The sequence below is a fragment of the Nicotiana attenuata genome, unplaced genomic scaffold, assembly GCF_001879085.1.
Source record: "Nicotiana attenuata strain UT unplaced genomic scaffold, NIATTr2, whole genome shotgun sequence".
In the NCBI taxonomy this organism is placed as follows: Eukaryota; Viridiplantae; Streptophyta; class Magnoliopsida; order Solanales; family Solanaceae; genus Nicotiana; species Nicotiana attenuata.
In genome coordinates this window covers 132470-152423 of record NW_017672702.1, presented here as the reverse complement: position 1 = coordinate 152423, position 19954 = coordinate 132470, and the positions used below count along the sequence as shown (strand labels likewise).

The 19954-nt window shown below is 32.5% G+C and overlaps 2 protein-coding genes across 2 annotated transcripts; one reads left to right on the top strand and one right to left on the bottom strand.

Moving 5' to 3' along the window:
- Positions 1-763: 763 nt before the first annotated feature.
- LOC109214180 (respiratory burst oxidase homolog protein C) lies at positions 764-8171 on the bottom strand. Its single transcript, XM_019378071.1, has 12 exons — positions 7131-8171; positions 6841-7003; positions 6693-6741; positions 6427-6540; positions 5771-6199; positions 4990-5373; positions 4803-4898; positions 4224-4339; positions 3954-4056; positions 3307-3380; positions 1863-2434; positions 764-1357 (listed from the first exon to the last, which is right to left on the bottom strand). Exons 1-12 carry the CDS (start codon positions 7732-7734, stop codon positions 1248-1250), a joined length of 2814 nt encoding a protein of 937 aa, XP_019233616.1. The 5' UTR covers positions 7735-8171; the 3' UTR covers positions 764-1247.
- An 8619-nt stretch (positions 8172-16790) lies between these two features.
- LOC109214179 (probable aquaporin PIP1-5) lies at positions 16791-18274 on the top strand. The gene is made up of 4 exons (XM_019378070.1): positions 16791-16823; positions 17430-17511; positions 17717-18012; positions 18110-18274. The coding sequence occupies exons 1-4, from the start codon at positions 16791-16793 to the stop codon at positions 18272-18274; spliced, it is 576 nt and encodes a 191-aa protein (XP_019233615.1).
- The last annotated feature ends 1680 nt before the right edge of the window (positions 18275-19954 follow it).

Genomic DNA, 19954 nt, shown 5'->3' with positions numbered 1-19954 from the left:
TAAGTTCCGGCTATGCCCGGGGTTTGGGGAAGTGCCGGACCACAAGGTCGTACGCAGCCTTACCCTACATTTCTGCAAGAGGCTATTTTCACGGCCTTCGGATAAGAAGTCTCTAAATCCCCTTTGGGCTTGGCAATACCAACGGTAAGGCCATTGTTTCGAGCCATCAACTTGATTCACAATAGCCTTGTAATTTTCATAAATATCAATTTGAATGGCAAACAGATTGAGAACAGCAACTAGTTACCCGTAGAAAACCATTGGCAAGAACCTGTATTTCTTAATTTTGCATTAGAGATTAGCAGGAATTCAGGTAGAACGTCAAAGAATGTTTTGCTTCAAAGTCTAAATATTAGTGTAAGAGATCCTACTTTAGCACTCTTAGGGATCGTTTGGTTGGGATCAAGTTATCTCAGGATTATAATACATGGACGAAATAGTAATGGAATTATTTGATGAATATATTTTATAAGTAGATATTTGGTTCATTGGACTAAAAATGAGATATACGGGGATAAAATGAAATATGTGCTTGCTATATACACTTGATAAGTTGCAATAAACTTTTATTATCAATTTTAACCTTGGATTTTTTTAAGGACTTTGGGGGTAGAGCCTTGGAAAAGGGCATCTTTATCATAGATGAAGACATGCATCTAAACGACAAATTAATACTATCAATGTTTTTCTTTTTTTTTTTTCTTTTTTCTTTTTTGGCACTAATGATAATAACATTTTTTTCATCCACTATAAAGAATAATAATTCTATAGCATCCACTTATGGTCTCCAAACAATTAAGCTCTTTTATACAAGAAGGCCTAGTTACAATTATTACTAGAAACTATTAAATTAAACACATGGAGTACTACATATCATGGTCAATAATTTCTAAGTTGGTGGCTCGTTGGCTTTCTATTCCACCACGTCAAAGAGGTACAAAAAAAATAAAAAAAATATGGTGGGTGGCACCCATCAAAACAGGTTCAACTCCACTATCTTCTGCCTGCCTTACTATTTGCCTCTCAATTTATGGAAGACGAACATTCTTAATTCCATTGGTATCTATATACTAAAAATAATCTTATTAATTTGTAATATACTAACATCACAACCACAACTATATATCAACTTGAAGAGCAACATTATCTGTACACAATAGGGAGAGTTGGTAGATTCTAGAAAATAACTTGTGTCCATAGCTGTTTTGATGAATTTTTAATGCTCTGCTTAATGGTCTATTCTTTGATCAAAAATTTTCTTTATGGAAATCAAACTTGGTGGATGTCTTGTGTGAAAAATCCCAGGCGTGTTGTCTTAGTTCATTGGTGAGTGCTGGTGCCCCACAATAGAACACCCCTGCAAATTGTCAAAAAAAGGAAAGAGTAATTAGCCATCGACAATTGCTGTCTTGACAGAAATTTGAAAGTGGCCTAAGTGCCAATTGCTTTCACAATGAAATACTAGATCAATTGAACATGCTTTTCAACTTTAATAACCAACTTTAATAACGACATAGATACCAAAAGTCTAAAGGTTTTTTAACACGTAGAAGTTGATAGTTTTGTGGGGGATATATATCTCAATAAGCATAACAGCTCATGGATCACTATGAAATTTGCATTAAGCCGCTTTTAAGGACACTAAGCTCCCGCTATGCGCGGGGTCCGAAGAAGGGCTGGACCACAATGATCTAGTGTACGCAGCCTTGCTCTGCATTTCTGCAAGAGAGCGTTTTCACGGCTCGAACCCGTGCCTTTCTGGTCACAGGGCAACAACTTTACCAGTTACGCCAAGGCTTCATAATAAGTCGGAAAAAAAACATAAAAAGTTGAGATCAAAAGAAAGAAGATAACAAACTTACCAACTTTAGCCTCAGGGTGGTTGAGAGCAATGCGTTTGTAGACATTACGCCAATTAGGTTTAGCAAAATGTGACTTAACTCTGGTGCCAGAAACAATGTCAACACCATTTTTGGCATGGTGAAGAGACTGAAGCATAGTAATAAGAGCAGAACGAGCATCACCTTCTTCATATACACTAGTACAATAATTATGCATTTCAATTACTCCCTTATGGTCCATTTCAGCAGCTTCATTCATTATACCTTTGAACCAATCAAATGAACCTTGTTCTCTAGTAACCCAATAGAAATATGCTCTCCTTGTATTGAAATTATTTCTTCCACTTGCTGAACCTGATTTATTACCCTTCTTTTGTGCAATATTGGGGCTAGAATTTGGTGCCATATTATTGTGTCCATTTTCCAAAGAATTTTCTTCTTCGTCCATTGCCTTCATGTTGTTGACAATGTCTTTAACAATACTAATCATTGGTGTAGCTCCAATTCCAAGACCTACCAACAAAACCACCTCATATTTCTTGTAGTCTTGTGCTGGTGCCCCATATGGTCCATCTATTAACACCTTTGGGAAACTGCAATCATCACACATTGGAAATTTTCCATTAGCTATGCTATATAATTACTTGGCGTTACGACATAAGAATTGTGAAATTTCGAAACAAAAGAAACAAAAAAAAAAAAAAGTTAGAAAATGGTATCTGGAAAATTGGAGTTATTTTTGGACATAAATATAAGTTGGTATTGTTCTTGAATTTTTGTGAGTGATTTGGAGAGAAAAATTGTGAAAAAAAGTTTTTTGAGTTCCAAAAAATTTTGTAATTCAACTTCAAGTTGGATTTGAAATTTCCGTAGCCACTGATTTCAGGAAAAACTAATTTTTTTTTTTTTTTGCTAAAGAGTAAAACCTCTTAGCAGACAATTTTTATGAATTTTTACGCTATTAGATCACTTAAAAGATAACTACAAGTAACCTTGCTATAGCATGTAAAATTGATACAAAAATGATTTACACTGCTAGTAGATATATGTCAAATCCATTTACTCGATAATATCTTGCAAGCAAAGGTTTCATTTTGATAAAATATCAACCAAGAATTGATTATTGTTTTATCCGTCCTTGTTCCTATCCCATTAATTTTACAAAATAACAAGCCTGCAGTACTTTAAGGTATGGTCCATCCAAATCTTGTACAGATTCGTTAGGATAAAAAAGATCATAAGTTTGTTATATGTACCAACCAGTCCAGATTGTGACCTAGTATCCATTACCAATCACGATCATCATAAGTTTTTAAATAATGGAAAGTGCAATTACATTCGCAGTATTAAATTAAATTATAAAAAATATTGGTAGTATTAAAATAATATCTCCGGATATTATGAGTGGGGGATTTTTAATTTAATTCTGCATTTTGATGTGATTATAGAATGGAAAAAGACTTACTTAGGATTATTCTCTCCTTGCAAGTTGTCAGCTCTGAGGAGTCCACTTTTTCCATTAGGTGGTGGCTGGCAAACCTACCAAAGACCAAACATACTATAATTAATTCATTAAGATCAATGATTAACACTAACACAATGAAATTAACATGTACTTTTGGATAAAAACGACAAAAGCAAAAGTATAAGGGGCGGCTTTTAAAGCTGTCATTCAAAATGGATATCACACATTCTACTATTTTGATGCATATCCCCAAAACAATGTTGCATATAATAAGGACATTATCGCCTAGGTATAGAGTTAGCTAGATAGTTACAAAATTCAGAAAATCTCAAGTATTGATGTTGGTTTTAAGCAATTATGTGAAATTAATTTTATTTTCAATAAATTAATTACTCCCTCCGTCCAATTTTGTTGGTCCATTATTGATTTGGTACATCCCTTAAGAAACAATAAATAATCTATATCACCATATTTATTATATATTGGAAAATAAATTTGAAATAAGTGGTACTTAATAAGAAAGGTAAAATAGGTATAAAATGATAAATTATCCATAGATTTTCTAAATTGGACAAGTAAAAGTCGATATTTATTTTTAGTATAATGAATACGTAAATTTGAATAATACTATTTAGAGGACTAATTACCTCGGAGAAAACAGTTTTAAGTTGTCTGGTCCAATCACCAAGAGTTCTAATATGGACACTGAGATAGTCATCTCCTGGGGCCGAAGTAATGGAAAATGGATGCCTGAAATTGATAATAATGTATTTAAAGTCAGCAAATACAGCGTAGAGAGACGTAGTAGTAATTAACAGTGACCCTTGATATGAGAAATAATAATAATAATAATTTAATAATAATAATAATAATAATAATAATGGGTGATATCTATTAATTTAAAAAGCTTCACCTACCACTCAAATGGAGAAACTGCAGCACAGTTGACAAACATGTATTGCCCACTTTTGTATTTGTAGCCCTGTGGCTTTGACATGTGAAGTGCCAAGACATTTCCTGGATATACTGCCACCTACATTTTCCACGCACCACCAATTAGTCAATCTTCATTTTTACATTCATGACTATGTGGATAATTGCACTTTTAGTCCCTCGGTTATTGATAATTTTCAATTTTGGTCCTTGTGATATTTCACTTAGCATGTCTAACCTTCAACTAATTAAAAAGTGTGTATTTGGTCCCTTTATATGAAAAATGCATTAATTTACTCTATTTTATTATCCCCAATCATGGAGTAATAATAGAAGTTAAACATATCTAATGCATGTGTATATAAATGATTTAGCTGTTAATATCTCATTGTAAAGATTTATCAGCCATAGGATCATAAGTTTAACTTAAATTAACTGAAGGTTAAATATGCTAAAATAAATATCACAAAGACTAAAATTGGAAATTGTCAATAATTGAGGGACTAAAATGCGAATTCCCTTAAAATTATTACGAGCACGACAATTTGTCGAATTCGACTTACCTTCAAAATCTTAACATCTTTGATGCTTGACCTGAATGCCCTAATCAACCTTTCACTAGCATAGAGTATGATTGGGATAGTTAAGTACATCCATGTCTGCACATTATCAAATTTTAGTCCAAATTTTAGCAACTTTTCATCAAAAAAACTTAAATGAAAATTCCAAAAAAATTGAATATTTACTAACCGTTCTCTTGTACCAATCTTTTGTTATGTATAGCTTTTCACCATGGACAATGAACAGAGTGTAGACAATAACAAAGAGATGGTGAGAGTACCAAAAGGCATTAAATCCAGTGAGTTTGTGAAATGGTTTTGGCAAACTGACTCTGTTCCTTCTAAACCATGGGGTTGCTAATGTAAATGCTATTGCCATTAAAACCACCATTATAATTCCAGTTACCCCTTCTACTCCTTTTATAAACCACCAATAGCTTTCTGGCTGATCTCCAAAATAGTACTTCATTGGTTCATATTCTTCTTCACTAGCATTTAAAAGCCGAGGAAAATCACATGTCAAGTGAGATAGTCCGTGTACTCCAACCCCAAGTGCAATTGCCACTGCTATCACCTAAACAACGGGGAAAAAAGAATCCGATTAGTTTAGTGTAAACGGCCGATGGACCGCCAGTGTAAAGCTTATATTAGGTAAATTCCACATCATAATGGAAGGAGAAATTTAGCCTCAAGAATTCAATTGGCGACGCGCCTTTAAACTTGAAGCTCAAGAGGACAAAATGTTGGGTTAAAGTAGGCAATGCAATGTTTTTTGGTTATATAAGAAAGAAGAATTAACACAAATAGCCGTCCACCTAATCTCTTAAACTAAAAATAGCCAACAGATATATAATACATGTATAAATCAAGTATAATATATGTTGAACTGTGTATAATCAATTTATAATCTATGTATATCTACTAGAAAAAGTAAATTTGAATCTGGGAAAATAAAGGAATAATCAACTTACTTTGTGAAAATTAAGGTTATCATCAAAAGGAACAGCAGCACCTAATCTGGTCTTATTACGAAGCCATGTGATTGTGTTTCTGCAAACCGGAAGTAAAATAATTGCCATGTTGAGCTTGAGTGTTTCAGCAGCACCTTTGGCAAAACATACACAGGGACCCATGACTTTATATGCAGCTTTTTCTTTATACTGTATATATTTCCATGTAAATAGACCAGCCATAATTCCAATCCAAAGTAACAATACCCAAACTCTTTGCCAATTATCCAGCAAAAAGTACATGAAACTCTTGTACCATCTTACTATTGGATTTCTCTCTTGTGTATGCTTAAGTTTTTGACTTAGCATTTGACTCAAGTTCCGGCTTTCGCCTCCTCTTTGTACTGATTGATTTGGAGCTTGCAATAATAGCATTTCCAAGTTCTCAATCTGTGAATTTCATAGCATTAATTAACAGTTATTTTCAACTTAGAACTACAAATTTAGACTAATTCCACCAAAAAGGCAGTCTGGTGCACTAAGCTCCCGCTATGCACGGGGTCCGAGGAAGGACCGGACCACAAGGGCTTATCGTACGCAACCTCCTGGTCACATGGCAACAACTTTACCCAAGGCTCCCCTTAAGTTTAATTAATTCCACTAAATTAGTAAATTACCATAATGTATCCATGGTTGTTAGGATCCAACTCTTCCATAATCATTGCTGCGTATTCATCAGCCTGTTTCTGGATTGTTGACAGCCTGTTGGCAGACGCGCTAAGGCCTATAATCTGCAAATGCAAACAAATTTTAGGGGGGGAAATAATATAGAATTTATTTTGTCAATGCCATTCCGTGTTTTTGATATAAATAAGAATCAAGATAAAATCTTAGTAGATAGAGGTACAATTTAATAGTAATAAAACAGAATTTAAAAAAGCACCTCTCGGACTTCTTCTTCAGTGATTCTACCGTCAGCATCTTTATCAACCCTGCATTTAATTCATCACACAATTCAGATCTCAACAATTGAATCTGAGATGCTTAATTAATTTACCGATAAAATGTATAGAACTGTAATTAATCCTTACATGTCAAAAAATGTTTGAAGGCGAGAATCAAAACTTTGGTCAGCCACTTGGTCCCAGAACTCCTTGAGCTGTGCTTTGTTAATGGAATCAGTTGTAATGTTTCTCCTCCGAGCTAGCGCATCATATAGCTCTACAGCAAATTCCTTAGACTCCTTATTCATACCTAACATTGGAAAAAATAGATTTTAATTTTTCAGTTTAACAAGCTGAAGAAATCAAAACTATAAGATAAGACAAAGTACTCAGCACGAAATAATTATTGGTTGTGACTAAAATTCATTTAAATTTACCTATACATTCTCCAAATTTGGCACGAGGAAGCAAACCAGCAGTAGAAGCGGTAATATCTTCGAACCGCTTCTCGACGGCGGCCCAGCCAGCGCCGCCGTCGGTCTTACTAATAAACTTGAGACCTTTAAGAGCATGAGCAGCAGCTGATTTATTCCTATCAAATCTGCCAGTAGGAATTGGGCGTTTATTTAAGGAAGCCAAACGCCTGAGCTCTTGTGACACTTGCCGAATTCTAGACGAAGCATTTCGAACAAGTGAAGATCCTAAAGTGGACTTCTTCTCTAAACCTTTAGCCAATAAAGCCAGCTCGGGATCTTCCACGTCATCACCGCCGGCAGTTTTGACACTGTGAACAGCCACGGAATCTTCGCGGACATCGAGAGTGATTTCAACGTACGCATCATCATTGGACTTGCCGCCGGTTCCGACACTGGTTCCGATGTCGGTAGATTCAGGAATGTTAAATCTCGCACTCTTTTTGCCGCCTCGTTTGTTCAACGGTCCGCTTAACGGACCACTGTACGACGCTCTGTCATTTCCAATTATCTCTGTGTCCGAATGGTGGTGGTGGTGGTGCGGATGATGATTTTCGGAATTCTGCATTTCTGTAGTTTTTTCTTTGAGAAAAAATATGAATGAATAAACTTTAAGGAGGTTGAAATAAAAGTAGTGAACCTACTATTTATGGAACTCGAATTCTTGAAAATGAAAGAAGATAGGTTTTGAAAAAAAGATGTATATTCCAGTATATATGAACGCGAGGAGGAAAAAGATGACAAAAGATTAATTGGTAGTATTCTAATTTGGAGTTTCAGACCAAGGGAAGAAAGAAGACCGAGTCTTCTTTCTTTTTTTTGTGTACTAATTTTAATAAACAAATAAAAGATTGGGGATTTTTCTTGTTCCAAACAGAATACAGAAGTGGTCGTTTCCTTCTCTTCCAAGAACAAGGCTTTCAACTTTAGTTATATAATGGTGGGAAGAAGCCGCATTCTGTTGAAAAAGAAAAAAGAAAGGGCGAGAGCTAGGAAATGAAGGGGTAGGTCTTTGTTTGACCAAGGAATATTTTGTTTATGTCATATGCATTATTCTACCGCTACATCCATGGCGTTATTATACACCTTTTTTTTTCTTCAAATAAATTTATTTTAAGACTAATGGTATCAATAATTTATACTCAAGAGACGCCGCAACGACGTAAACAACTGCTCAGCGAAGATTTTTCTAAAGATAAAATTATAATCTAATTAATATGTTTGCATCTGATTAAATATTTATGAGATAAGTGTACAACAATAACAAACCCAACATAATCTTATAAATGGAGTTTGTGGAGGGTAGTGTGTACAGAGACCTTATTCCTACTTTCAAGAACACAGAGATGTTGTTTCTGTATGAGATAGGTGTAAAAAACTTCATTTTTTTTTTTCGAATGAAGAGGAGGGGAAAATATGAGTATGATATGATTATATTTACCTAATATAAGAAAGGACCTAATTCCCACCTTATTTATTTAATATGTGATTCAATTTAAGACTTGTTCTGCAGAACAATTTTACAGAGGAAATTCCACATTTCATGAATAACTACGTACCTACTAAACCTTTAAATTTAGTGCATATGGTCGAAATTGAAATTTCAAGAAATCTTAATTTTAGCAGGTATTATTGAATTGGTCCGTTTTGTATTCGTAACTATTCACACGTAGCCCATAGGCATCGCCCTTGTATACTAAGGTGGCAAAGCCACTAGCCCACTAGATCAAAGACATTTCTAGGTCAAAGAAAAGAAGAAAATAAAAATAAAACGAGGAAAATGCGAGATAATCTATCTAGTCTAGTTACTTAAAAAGGAAAATAAATAAAATCTAATTTACTTATGTTTTACTTCAAAGAGATGAAAGCAAAAGAAAAGGTTAAAAATCTTCTTCATCTGTCTCGTATGTTTAAATCATTGTACTGTTTAACGCTTCTATCACTTTTGGATAGTTTACAAAACTGTATCCTTAAATCTGAGTAGTTATAAGATTCATATATATGGAGAGATGGATCTAGAATTTAAACCCTATGGTTTAAATCTTTAAGGTTCTTAGCAAGGGTGGCTCAAGAGCATCCGGGGCTTAAAGCCAAAATTTAATACGGGGCCTAAATTTTTAAAAAGAAGTTATAAGATTGTTTTTATTTGAAGTCTATTCCTCTAACTTTTTAAGATATAAAATTGTTAATAATCATTTTTATAACCAATTTTTCTAATAATTCAATTCCAATTGATAACATAGTCAATTCATCATTTAATTTTTCTTGAGAAATTGTTGATCTTAGATACAATTTTATAGATGAATAGAAGTATAAAACTATTGGAAGCTTAAATGTATTGTTGAACACTTGAACTAATGAAATCTTGGAGAAAGAAGGTAAGTAAGAATATCCAAGAGAAAGACAGAGAATATATAGAGGTTTATGAAATATGAAGAGACTGGAAATAAGAAAGATTGACTTGGAGAAATTAAGGAAGAGAGTAAATTTTTTACACGTTATCTGATAATGGAGTAAAAAGTGAAAAATCGAAACGTTAGGAAAACTATTCATCTACCCATTTTTAATTAAGTTAAGTTATTACTTTATTTATATGTCTAAAAAGTTTTCTTTCTTTTTATATTAAAAATCTACTTTTATATTAAAAGTACTAAATATTATTTTTTTTAATACCTATAAACCTATTATTTTTTAAAAATGGGGCCCCTCAAATTTGGGGCTTAAAGCACAAGCCTTACTTTCCATAACATTGGAGCCGACCCTGGTTCTTAGCATTGAACTCAGTATATTTTTAAAGTTATAGGTTAATGCCTACTTTTTTTATAATTTTAGTAGATTTTTACCCATAAATTTATACTGCACATCGAAAATATTGGGTTCAGTTGAACCCAATGCTCCGTTGCATCCTCCCAGGTGTATGTATATATATATATATATATATATATATATATATCGCATTGTGAATCATCATAACAAAAGAAAAATAAGACTAGATTTTCAAGTTGCGATAATAGTGAGTAGATTATAAACTAAATATTGGCACGCGGAAATGCATGTGAGCAGAGTCAACATATTTAAAAGATAAGACAAGATTTTATTTACGTTATGTATTAATCAGATTGACTTACACCATTTATCCAGAAGATAGGTTAACATGTCGAAGTTCAAAAACACTCAAGCAACCACGTAGTTCCGGCATAGATGAGTTTTACTTATATATGCTAAAAATATAAGAATTTTTATGCTATCAATTACTTAGAAATAACAGTATATAACTTTACATATATAATCAGTGGAATTAACTACTTACAAAATACTATAAACAATCTATTAAAAATGTTATATTATACATAATGTAAAAACTAGGGGTGTCAATGGTTCGGTTCGGCCGGTTATTTTATAAAATTTGTACCATACCAATTTTTTCGTTATTCTATTATGTATAACCAAAATTAGACTTTTCGAAACCGTCCCAATCATGTCGGTTTCACTTCGGTATCGGTACGGTTCGGTTAATTTTCGGTATTTTTTTTAATGTCATGTAAATTCACCAGTAGAAGTAGAATGCAATAACATACATTCTTTTATAGGACTTAGCAAAACTCCCTAGATATTTTTACTGTTTAAAGGGTGATGAATTAAAAAAACATTAAAGATGACTAGAGTATCCATCAACTATTCGACAGCAACGTAAAAGAAACCAAGTAAAAGCAAAGAAAATATAAATCGCACGAGTGGAAAGATATTAACCAAGCTGGGGCTCAAGAATAAAGTCTATATTAAATATTCGAAAAGATAAATCTAAATTATATAAAAGGAAACATATTCAATACATTGCAGTTTGCTACTCATAATCGCTAGATAACTTTGTGTCTTGCTAACAAAGATAATTGAAATAACTTAGTTTAAGTATAAGTAGCATAATAGGTTTTAGGAATTAGTATTTTGAGTTTAATTACTTGTTGGCTTGTAACAATTTTCATAATTACAAGGCCCAATAAAAAAATTAATGCTTTATTAGTTTTGAACTTACTCTATAAATATATTTTCACATGTAAAATTTATTCGGTACGGTTCGGTATTTTTTCGGTTTATTTTCATAAAATAAAAACCCTACCCTAATTATCGGCACGGTTATAGATTTATATAAAAACCTACGGTTTCTTTAAAAGAAACCTAAAAATCGGTTCGGTGCGGTACGGTTCAGTCGGTTTAGTCGGTTTTCAAATATCCATTACACCCCTTAGTAAAAACATATTCACACGGTCAGTTATATAAGTTAAATTCGACATACTCCAACGCAGTGTATGAATCTGCATGTTCTATATATAATAAGCTCCTCATAATATAGCTTTCATAGTCAGGCTAATTCGATCAACGATTTCGGATCCTACTAAAAAGGAATTCTTAGTATAATTTAACGTTCAAAGTGACTCGGAAAGAGGGAGTATCAAAACAATTAATGCATGATGAGCTCAGGGACGGATTTAGGAGGCGGAAGGGGTTTATGCGACAGATTTAGGATTTGAAGGTAGCAGGTGCCATAATTTACTTTAATGTATACCTTGTAATAGCTAACGGAATTTGTTAGGAACGTTTATTCAATTTTTTTGAGTTTATCCGGGTCAATTTAATAGGTATTTTTTATTTGTAAAAATAAAAATTACATCTCGATAATAAAAACCAAACGTAATTAGCATTTTAAATAAGGAATCACACATTTATTATAACAACACAAGTAAAATTAATATTTTTATTAGGAGACTACATCTTTTCTCTATATTAAAAATAAATTTACACATGTAAGATAACATTTTCAATAAGAAAATTACATCAATCAGAATAAGAAAATTTTAAAAAATAATTTCAATAGATAAATTATACCCTATAAATATAAAATTAAATTAACTACAAGTTCCAAAACATCAATATAATAAATCTCATATTTTTAAGGCAATGTTTACAAATTTTCCATCACAATGTAATAGTAAAGAGATTTAATAACTGTAGAATAATACAAAAATTTATGATATAATAAAAAAAAAAGATGATTTTTTTTTTATCTCAATCCAAAATGTCCATTAAGATCCAAGTTTTTCGGATTTGAAAGAAGAAAACTCAAAAATTTAAGATTAAGAGGAATGTGTTATAAATAGAGTTCTATTTATGATGAATGTCTATATTTAGAGAGATTCTAGGGTTTATTACTTGGTGGTTAAGTCACCATCTCCCTATAAATAGAGGGTTCTATTCCATTGTAATTCATCCCAAAATTCAATAAGAATTCTCTCTCCCTCTTTATCTGCAATATTGTTCTTGTTCTTTTATTATTTTATAACACGTTTTCAGCACGAGACTCTAACCAATTGAGTAGAAGCTTTGGGATTGAGCATAATGATTGTCAATTATTCCATGAACTTCCTTCATGATTGAATTCTGGATTTAAGGTAAGTATGTCACCGTATTTTTCTCTTTTATTCTATACTTTGATTTTAAATACAAGCAAAGACAACAAAGTTTGATTATAACTCTAATGGAGTTTGTAAGAAATTATAACCACCTGAAGTGGTAAAATTTCTATGCCTCGCCATGATCAAATTCATGTATGATTGTGGGCAAAGAATTGAAAACCCGTCCCATTGAATTTGCTCCATTCTCATTCCCTTAAGAGAATGTGATAACAGTATGTGATAAGTCTGAAAGAAGACAAAATTATTACTATGAATGTATCAATGGATATGGACGTGGCAATAGACGAAATTATAATCGTCATCATTTGTGGTAATGAGAACAATAAGGATTCTCAAAATAATCTTTCACTCTGTGAAAAATATTTGTCATCGATTTGACATGAGATTTTGTAAAGCACACATAGATGATTATGGTCCATTCATGATGTGAATGTGACAACATCTGATTTATGAATACATATTCATTCTTCAAAGAATATGAATGTGCTAGTGGTAGTGAATATACCGCACTCACCTCTAAAAGGAGGTTTGAGATGATATAAGAAAATAATGTCATTATTATGGCATGAATGGTCATTGGTCACGTACCTATTGTACGCCAAAATATTTTGGCATTGTGATTATTAAAAGACAACGGTAATGCAAGAAACAGATCTTGCATATAATTTTGACCATACCCATAATGGTATAACTTTCTCTTTAAAAGAGATATTCACCATATGGATGTTGATGAATATGTGGTACTACAAAATTAATTGAGAGCTCTGGAAGAGCCAATTATTACTATTTTGGAGAAACACAATTGATTACCAATAAGATATTGTGTTGTAGTAAGTCTCAAAGAAACTTGTTTAGTTTCTAAAGTATTCGCGAAAGCGGTTGGTTATATTGAGACTATAAATAAAGGAAAGATTTAATATCTTCTATTACTACAATTTGTAGCGGAGCAATATGTATGTAAAAGCTACCCGCTTTATTCTCCAGTTTGTACTACACAAATAAAAGAATACCACATAAAGTGGATGTTATTGATATAAAAACCCATATCATAATAAACTTGGAGTTTATTCATAATTGCACACATCATGGTGTAAACCTGAAGTTTATCAATATTGATAATTTATCCAGTTGGCATAATTGGTTTAGCCATGTTAATTCAAGTATGATGTGCAAAAATAAAAGAGAATTCACATGGGTAAATATTAAAGAACTAGAAAGTTCTTTACGAATTCTCTTATGTTGCTTGTTCTCATTATTTAATGGACCAACTAAAATTGGGATTGAATCCCATGAATACTGGAAATATCAAAGGTGAATATGGGCCCATTCACCTGCCATGTATACCACATAAGATGCATCTATGAGATGGTTACATGTGCGATTATTATTAACCCGCAACATGGTGTTTGCGAGGTAACTTGCTCAATAATTTGATTTAGAGCATAATTTCCAGATTTTCTATTCAAGATAGTTCATCTTGATAAGTTGGTTTACATCATAGTTGGTTTAGCAAAATAATTTATTGAGTGCCTCCACTTAATAGCTAAACTATTGCTTATGAGAACAAAGTTATCTATATCAGTTTGATATACGTTATATACCAAAGTATATTATTTTCTCCCCTCACAAGTGGTTCAGGGTCAGGAACCAAATAATTCCATCTTATTATTATTATTGATGTGCGGTGTATATTTTGATTAACACCATAACGCACAAAGGTGGATTCTCAAAGTTGAGGTACCAAGTTAGTTTTTCTAACATGAGGGGGAGACAAGATACAACAATTGAGAAAAAGTTACATGGAATGAATTATCATTTATACATCTAGATCCTCGAATAACATAATATGAACTTGAGGTTCATAAAAATATAATTTATCTGCAATATATTGCAAAGCATGCCAGACGCATTTGCTGACCCAAAGAAAGTAACTATATTCTCATTGCAAATGCTCATATTAAGTCCTAGAAGGACAAAGTCTATGGTACGCTTAAAGCATATAGACAAATCGGTTTCAAATAAACCTCTTGATAAAGAAGATGAGCAAATGATCATAATAAAGGAGGCAAGTGATCTAGAAGATCACATGACATAACACTTCATAAAATCTCATGAGAGATTCAGGTACCTGAATATATGAATGAAGAGATCTCTATGTTATGTCTTTATGAAAAATAAGGAGGTTGGAACCGATATAAAATATTTGTCGATGACATCTATAATAGCGCTAAATATATATGAGGACCTCAAGTCTGGAGAAATAATTCAAGTAGAATTTGGTTTCCTTTGAAAGCCATGTAGTTTTGAACATGTAGTTCAAACACTTGAAAGTATGAAGCCAATGATATGTGCAATCAGTTTCCGATATCTTATTTGTCTAGCATGACATGAAAACTTATATGCATCTAATTAAAGTCTATTGTATGACTTATATGACAATCCTTGAAGGATTTAAATCGCTTGAAGCATATACAATTCTTGATCTTGAAGTACTACTTCCTCAGTGCAATTTGTGCACAAATGTATCTAGCTATAACTATAGGCATGATAATATGATACCAAGAGTTTTCACCTCTATGTGAAGATATTGAACTGATGGTTACAACAAGATCATATGAAGATAATCCATCTCTATCAAGAATGATGATTTCAAGGTGCAATATATTCATTCAAGTTAATATGGCTGATTTGTTTATCAAATATCTACCAAAGATCTTTTGAAGATGGTGCACAAGATTGGAATGCAAATGCTCAAGGATGTGAATTGATGCTCTCACGAGGGGGAGTTAATACGTGTTGTACTCTTTTTCCCTTACAAGGTTTTGTCCCACTGGGTTTTCCTTGCAAGGTTTTTAACGAGGCAACTAAAAGGCATATTGTTAGATAAGTGTACTCTTTTTCCTTTACTAGAATTTTTTCCCACTGGGTTTTATTTTAGTTAAGGTTTTAACGAGGCACGTTATCTGTTGAATAGACATTCAAGGGGGAGTGTTATAAATAGAGTTCTATTTATGGTGAATGTCTATATTTAGAGAGATTCTAGGGTTTATTACTTGGTGGTTAAGTCACCATCTCCCTATAAATAGAGGGTTCTATTCCATTGTAATTCATCCCAAAATTCAATAAGAATTCTCTCTCCCTCTTTATCTGCAATATTGTTCTTGTTCTTTTATTATTTTATAACATGCTTATTTTATATAATTTTAAAGTTTTTGAGGCTCTTTTTTGAGTCTTCTTGCTAGAGACAACATATAAAATAATAGAATAGAGAAAAGAAAAATAGAAAATTGGGGGTTAGTCGAAAAGGAAAATCACTGGGACAAAAGGAATAAAAAGCACAAAGACAAGGGAAAGTCGAATAAGGTTCAAAATAAATTCCAACTTGAATTTTACACACGACAAAAGTTTTAAAAGATCTACCAGCCATAGCACCTTTGTTTAGTTTATGGCTGCGAGTGGCAGAATCATATATTTAAAGCTTACATTATATATATAAGGCAAATTTTATTTTTTACCCCTATATATTATGTTTTGAATCCCCTTGACACAGCTCAAAATCATATCTTAGTGGTCAGGGGGGTTTAAAATCTTTATAAGATCATTCGTTCGATCAATTCCCACTAGTTACAATTTTTTTTATTTTTTGAATGCCTTTAGTGAAAATTCTACCTCCGCCACTGGATTAATAGTTGTAAGTTGTAACTGTGAGTCACGGCCATTATCATCGTATGTTTATACACTAAGGTGCCGTTTGGTTGAATTTTAAGGGACTTAATCCCTGTATTATATCCAGTATTATTTTATGCCATGTTTGGTTGCTATTACTTTTGTTTTCCTCATAAATAATTTTAGTATATATAAGTATATGGGAATCAATGTATTATTTTATATAAGATAGAATACGAAATAAAAATACGAGTATTACTAATACATGGATAAAAAATATTAAATGACGAAACTAATTAGTCTTACAATAGTAACAAAATTTAATTTTTTCTAAACAGCAAACACGAATCTTAAATTATACTTTGTATTTTTAGTTTGTAGTATGTCAAAATAAACATTCAAAAAGAATGTTACAATTCTTGCATTATTAATTAATCCCAATTGTTCTAAACCAAATGACCTCCTAAACATTATAAACAAAGCACAAATGGCAGTGTTTCTTTTGTGCTGTGAAATTGTGGTGAGATGAAAGTAGTACTACTAAACAACGATAAGTGGGAATTAAGTGGCAATCACAATTCGTCAATAAATGTCTAAATCACAAAATCGTTTGATTTGTTAAATTTAGAGTGAATTCCATTTTACCCCCTTAATCTTTTAGTGTAGGGAAATAATATCCCCTTCACCTTTTGAATGGAAAAGAGAACCCCCTTTGACAGTTACTGAGCTTCTTATTTTGAAGTAGTTCTCTGAAGTTCCATAATACATCAAAATTGTAACAGTTTCCTTTTGGACAATTTGGAGCAGAATAGCTTTTTTAGTGGTTATCTTTTATATTGCAATGTTGTTATGGGATTTCCTTAGCTATACTAATAGCATTTCCTGCTAGAACTGGATTAAACTTCTAGCAGTATATTATTGAATGATGTCAGATCCTCAACGGAAATGATTTTTAGAATGTGTTTCAGTGCTATGATGTGTAAAAATATTTACAAAATCTTGTTACTTATAAGGTAGTAAATCTCTACAATTTTCGCACTTCTCTTATAGCTTTGTATTCCTAGATTCTTTGCGACTACATGCTGTGTTATTTGTTTATGTTATCTTATTTCCTTGCCATTGTTAGCGTTTGCTTATTGTGTCCTTTTCACTGTTCTTGAGCCGTGGGTCTAAGGGAAACAACATCTCTCTTCCTTCACAAGGTCGGGGTAAGGTCTGTCTACACATTACCATTACCCGACTCCACGTGTAGGATTTCACTGAGTTTGTTGTTGTATGGTAAAAATGGTATTTGACCTGCTTTCCCATGAAAAACTACACTGATTGTGTTAGAAATCTTTACAGTATATAACTTAAATTCTTTATATTTTGTTCTTTGTGCTCTGACATTGAGATACTCTTGGATTTGATCAGGTGGACACATTAACCCTGCCGTGACATTTGGTATGTTTCTGGCAAGGAAATTGTCTCTAACCAGGGCAGTTTTCTACATTGTGATGCAATGCCTTGGTGCAATCTGTGGTGCTGGTGTTGTCAAAGGGTTCCAGCCATCTTTGTATCAGGTTAAGGGTGGAGGTGCCAATGTTGTGAATCATGGTTACACCAAAGGAGATGGCCTTGGTGCTGGGATTGTTGGCACTTTTGTTCTTGTCTATACAGTTTTCTCTGATACTGATGCCAAAAGAAATGCAAGAGACACCCATGTCCCTGTGAGTGCTTACTTGACTTCTCATTTGTACTTTAGATTTTACAGTTGAGCTATTTAATGTGTGTGTGTGTATTCTAACTCAAGGTTGCGTTTTACAGATTTTGGCACCTCTCCCAATTGGATTTGCACTGTTCTTGGTTCACTTGGCCACCATCCCAATTACAGGCACCGGCATTAACCCAATTGTTGTTGGAATTCAAATTTTTTATTTTTCTGGTAAACTTTTGCATCAAAGGGGGTTCTCTTTCCCATTCAATAGGTGAAGGAGGTATTATTTCCCTACCCTAAAAGGTTAAGGGGGTAAAATGGAATTCACTCTTAAATTAACTAAACCAAACATTAATTCCTTGCCTTGATTAGTTTTCTTCACCTTCCGTCAGCATATGCGCATGATTTTATTACTGCCGTGATTGAAGTGACAATGAATTTTAAGTGATTACTATGGTCGGTCTATGACTCGTATGTATAGTGGATGTAATCCCACTTAGAATATCAGTTACTGTACGCAATATAATGGATCATTTTTTCTTGGCAAAGATTTAGCTGCCAACTGCTTCTTATTGTCTACGTAAACAAGTAATATTGGTCACCTTTCCCAACTTCTTGTGCCTAATCTTTATTACCCTAATTCCCTTTCATTGACAAATGTATATACTACGATTGCCTATTTTTGTGCTGACGATACATGGACATATGTATGAATATATGTAAGTTTGGACCCAATGTATATAAGTGCGTTTTAGACTTTACGTAATTTTTTTTACCTTTACTATAATATCGGGATGGAATTATAAGATAAATTGATCTATCGATAGTCTTCTCAAATTTTCATTGAATTTGTGCAAGTATGCTTGAAAGAATTAGTGTAGAGGTCATATTTATGACCCTTTTGCTCATTGGTTGATGAACTATTTCTTATTCAACATATAATTACCGGTATAAATTGCCTATAGAACCAGACAAACTTCTTTATAATGATCAGTGGAGCCACCACTATTCTTATTTTCTCACAAATAAACTAGCAAAGCATATTCCTTTAAGAAGTTGGAGAACTCTTCTTCGAACTCAAGGACAAATTAATTTGAATTATTTAAGAGAAGAAGTCAACTTGTCAATTAAAAATGGAGGGAAATCCCCTTCGTCTTTTTTAAATTGAACATATTGCTAGTTCAAACAAAATCAAATATGTTTATTCTTCCGTATGTTTTGACTAATTTTTAAAGAGAACGCTATAAGAAACAAAAATTGCAGTGTTCAGACTACATGTAGTCTTCATATTATTATTATATATTTGAATTCTTTGATATTTTCTTAAAAAGTAGAAATTAATCTAATCAGTAGTTAATTAATAATTAATGTGAAACGGAGGAATAGACCCATCTGACTAATTTAATTTTATACTCAATTACTCAGGATGCCATTATTTTGATTATCTAAAGCAATTAGCAGAGCACCAAATTCATGAAGAATTCTTTTTTCGTTTTGAAGGTGAAGACGAACATATTATGTTCCTTTTCAGCGACAGATCTGTAGCATTTGGTCCAAAAAAAAAAATTACGTACAATTTTCTTTTTTTAAAACTGCTGGCTAAACGTCAAGTTTTTTAAAAAAAAAAATCACAGAAACTGAAAAACTACTATAATTAAAAAAGCAAAATTTTCTTAAAATTCGTTTTAAAAAATATCTTAGCAAGTGGCACACTGAAAAAAAAAAAAAAAAAAAAAAAAAAAAAAAGCAAGTGGCAACAACGATGATCCAGAACAAAGACAACAATCACGTGTCTTAATTGGGAACACGGTTTAAGGTTTTGTCATCTTCCATATCCTAAAGTTGTAAGAATTTTCTTACTGCCTTATCGGACTTTTAATATTCGAATAATGACAAAGCTAACTTCATCCTTTTGTAATATTCTACCAAATAATACAAAAAATATAGGACAAAAA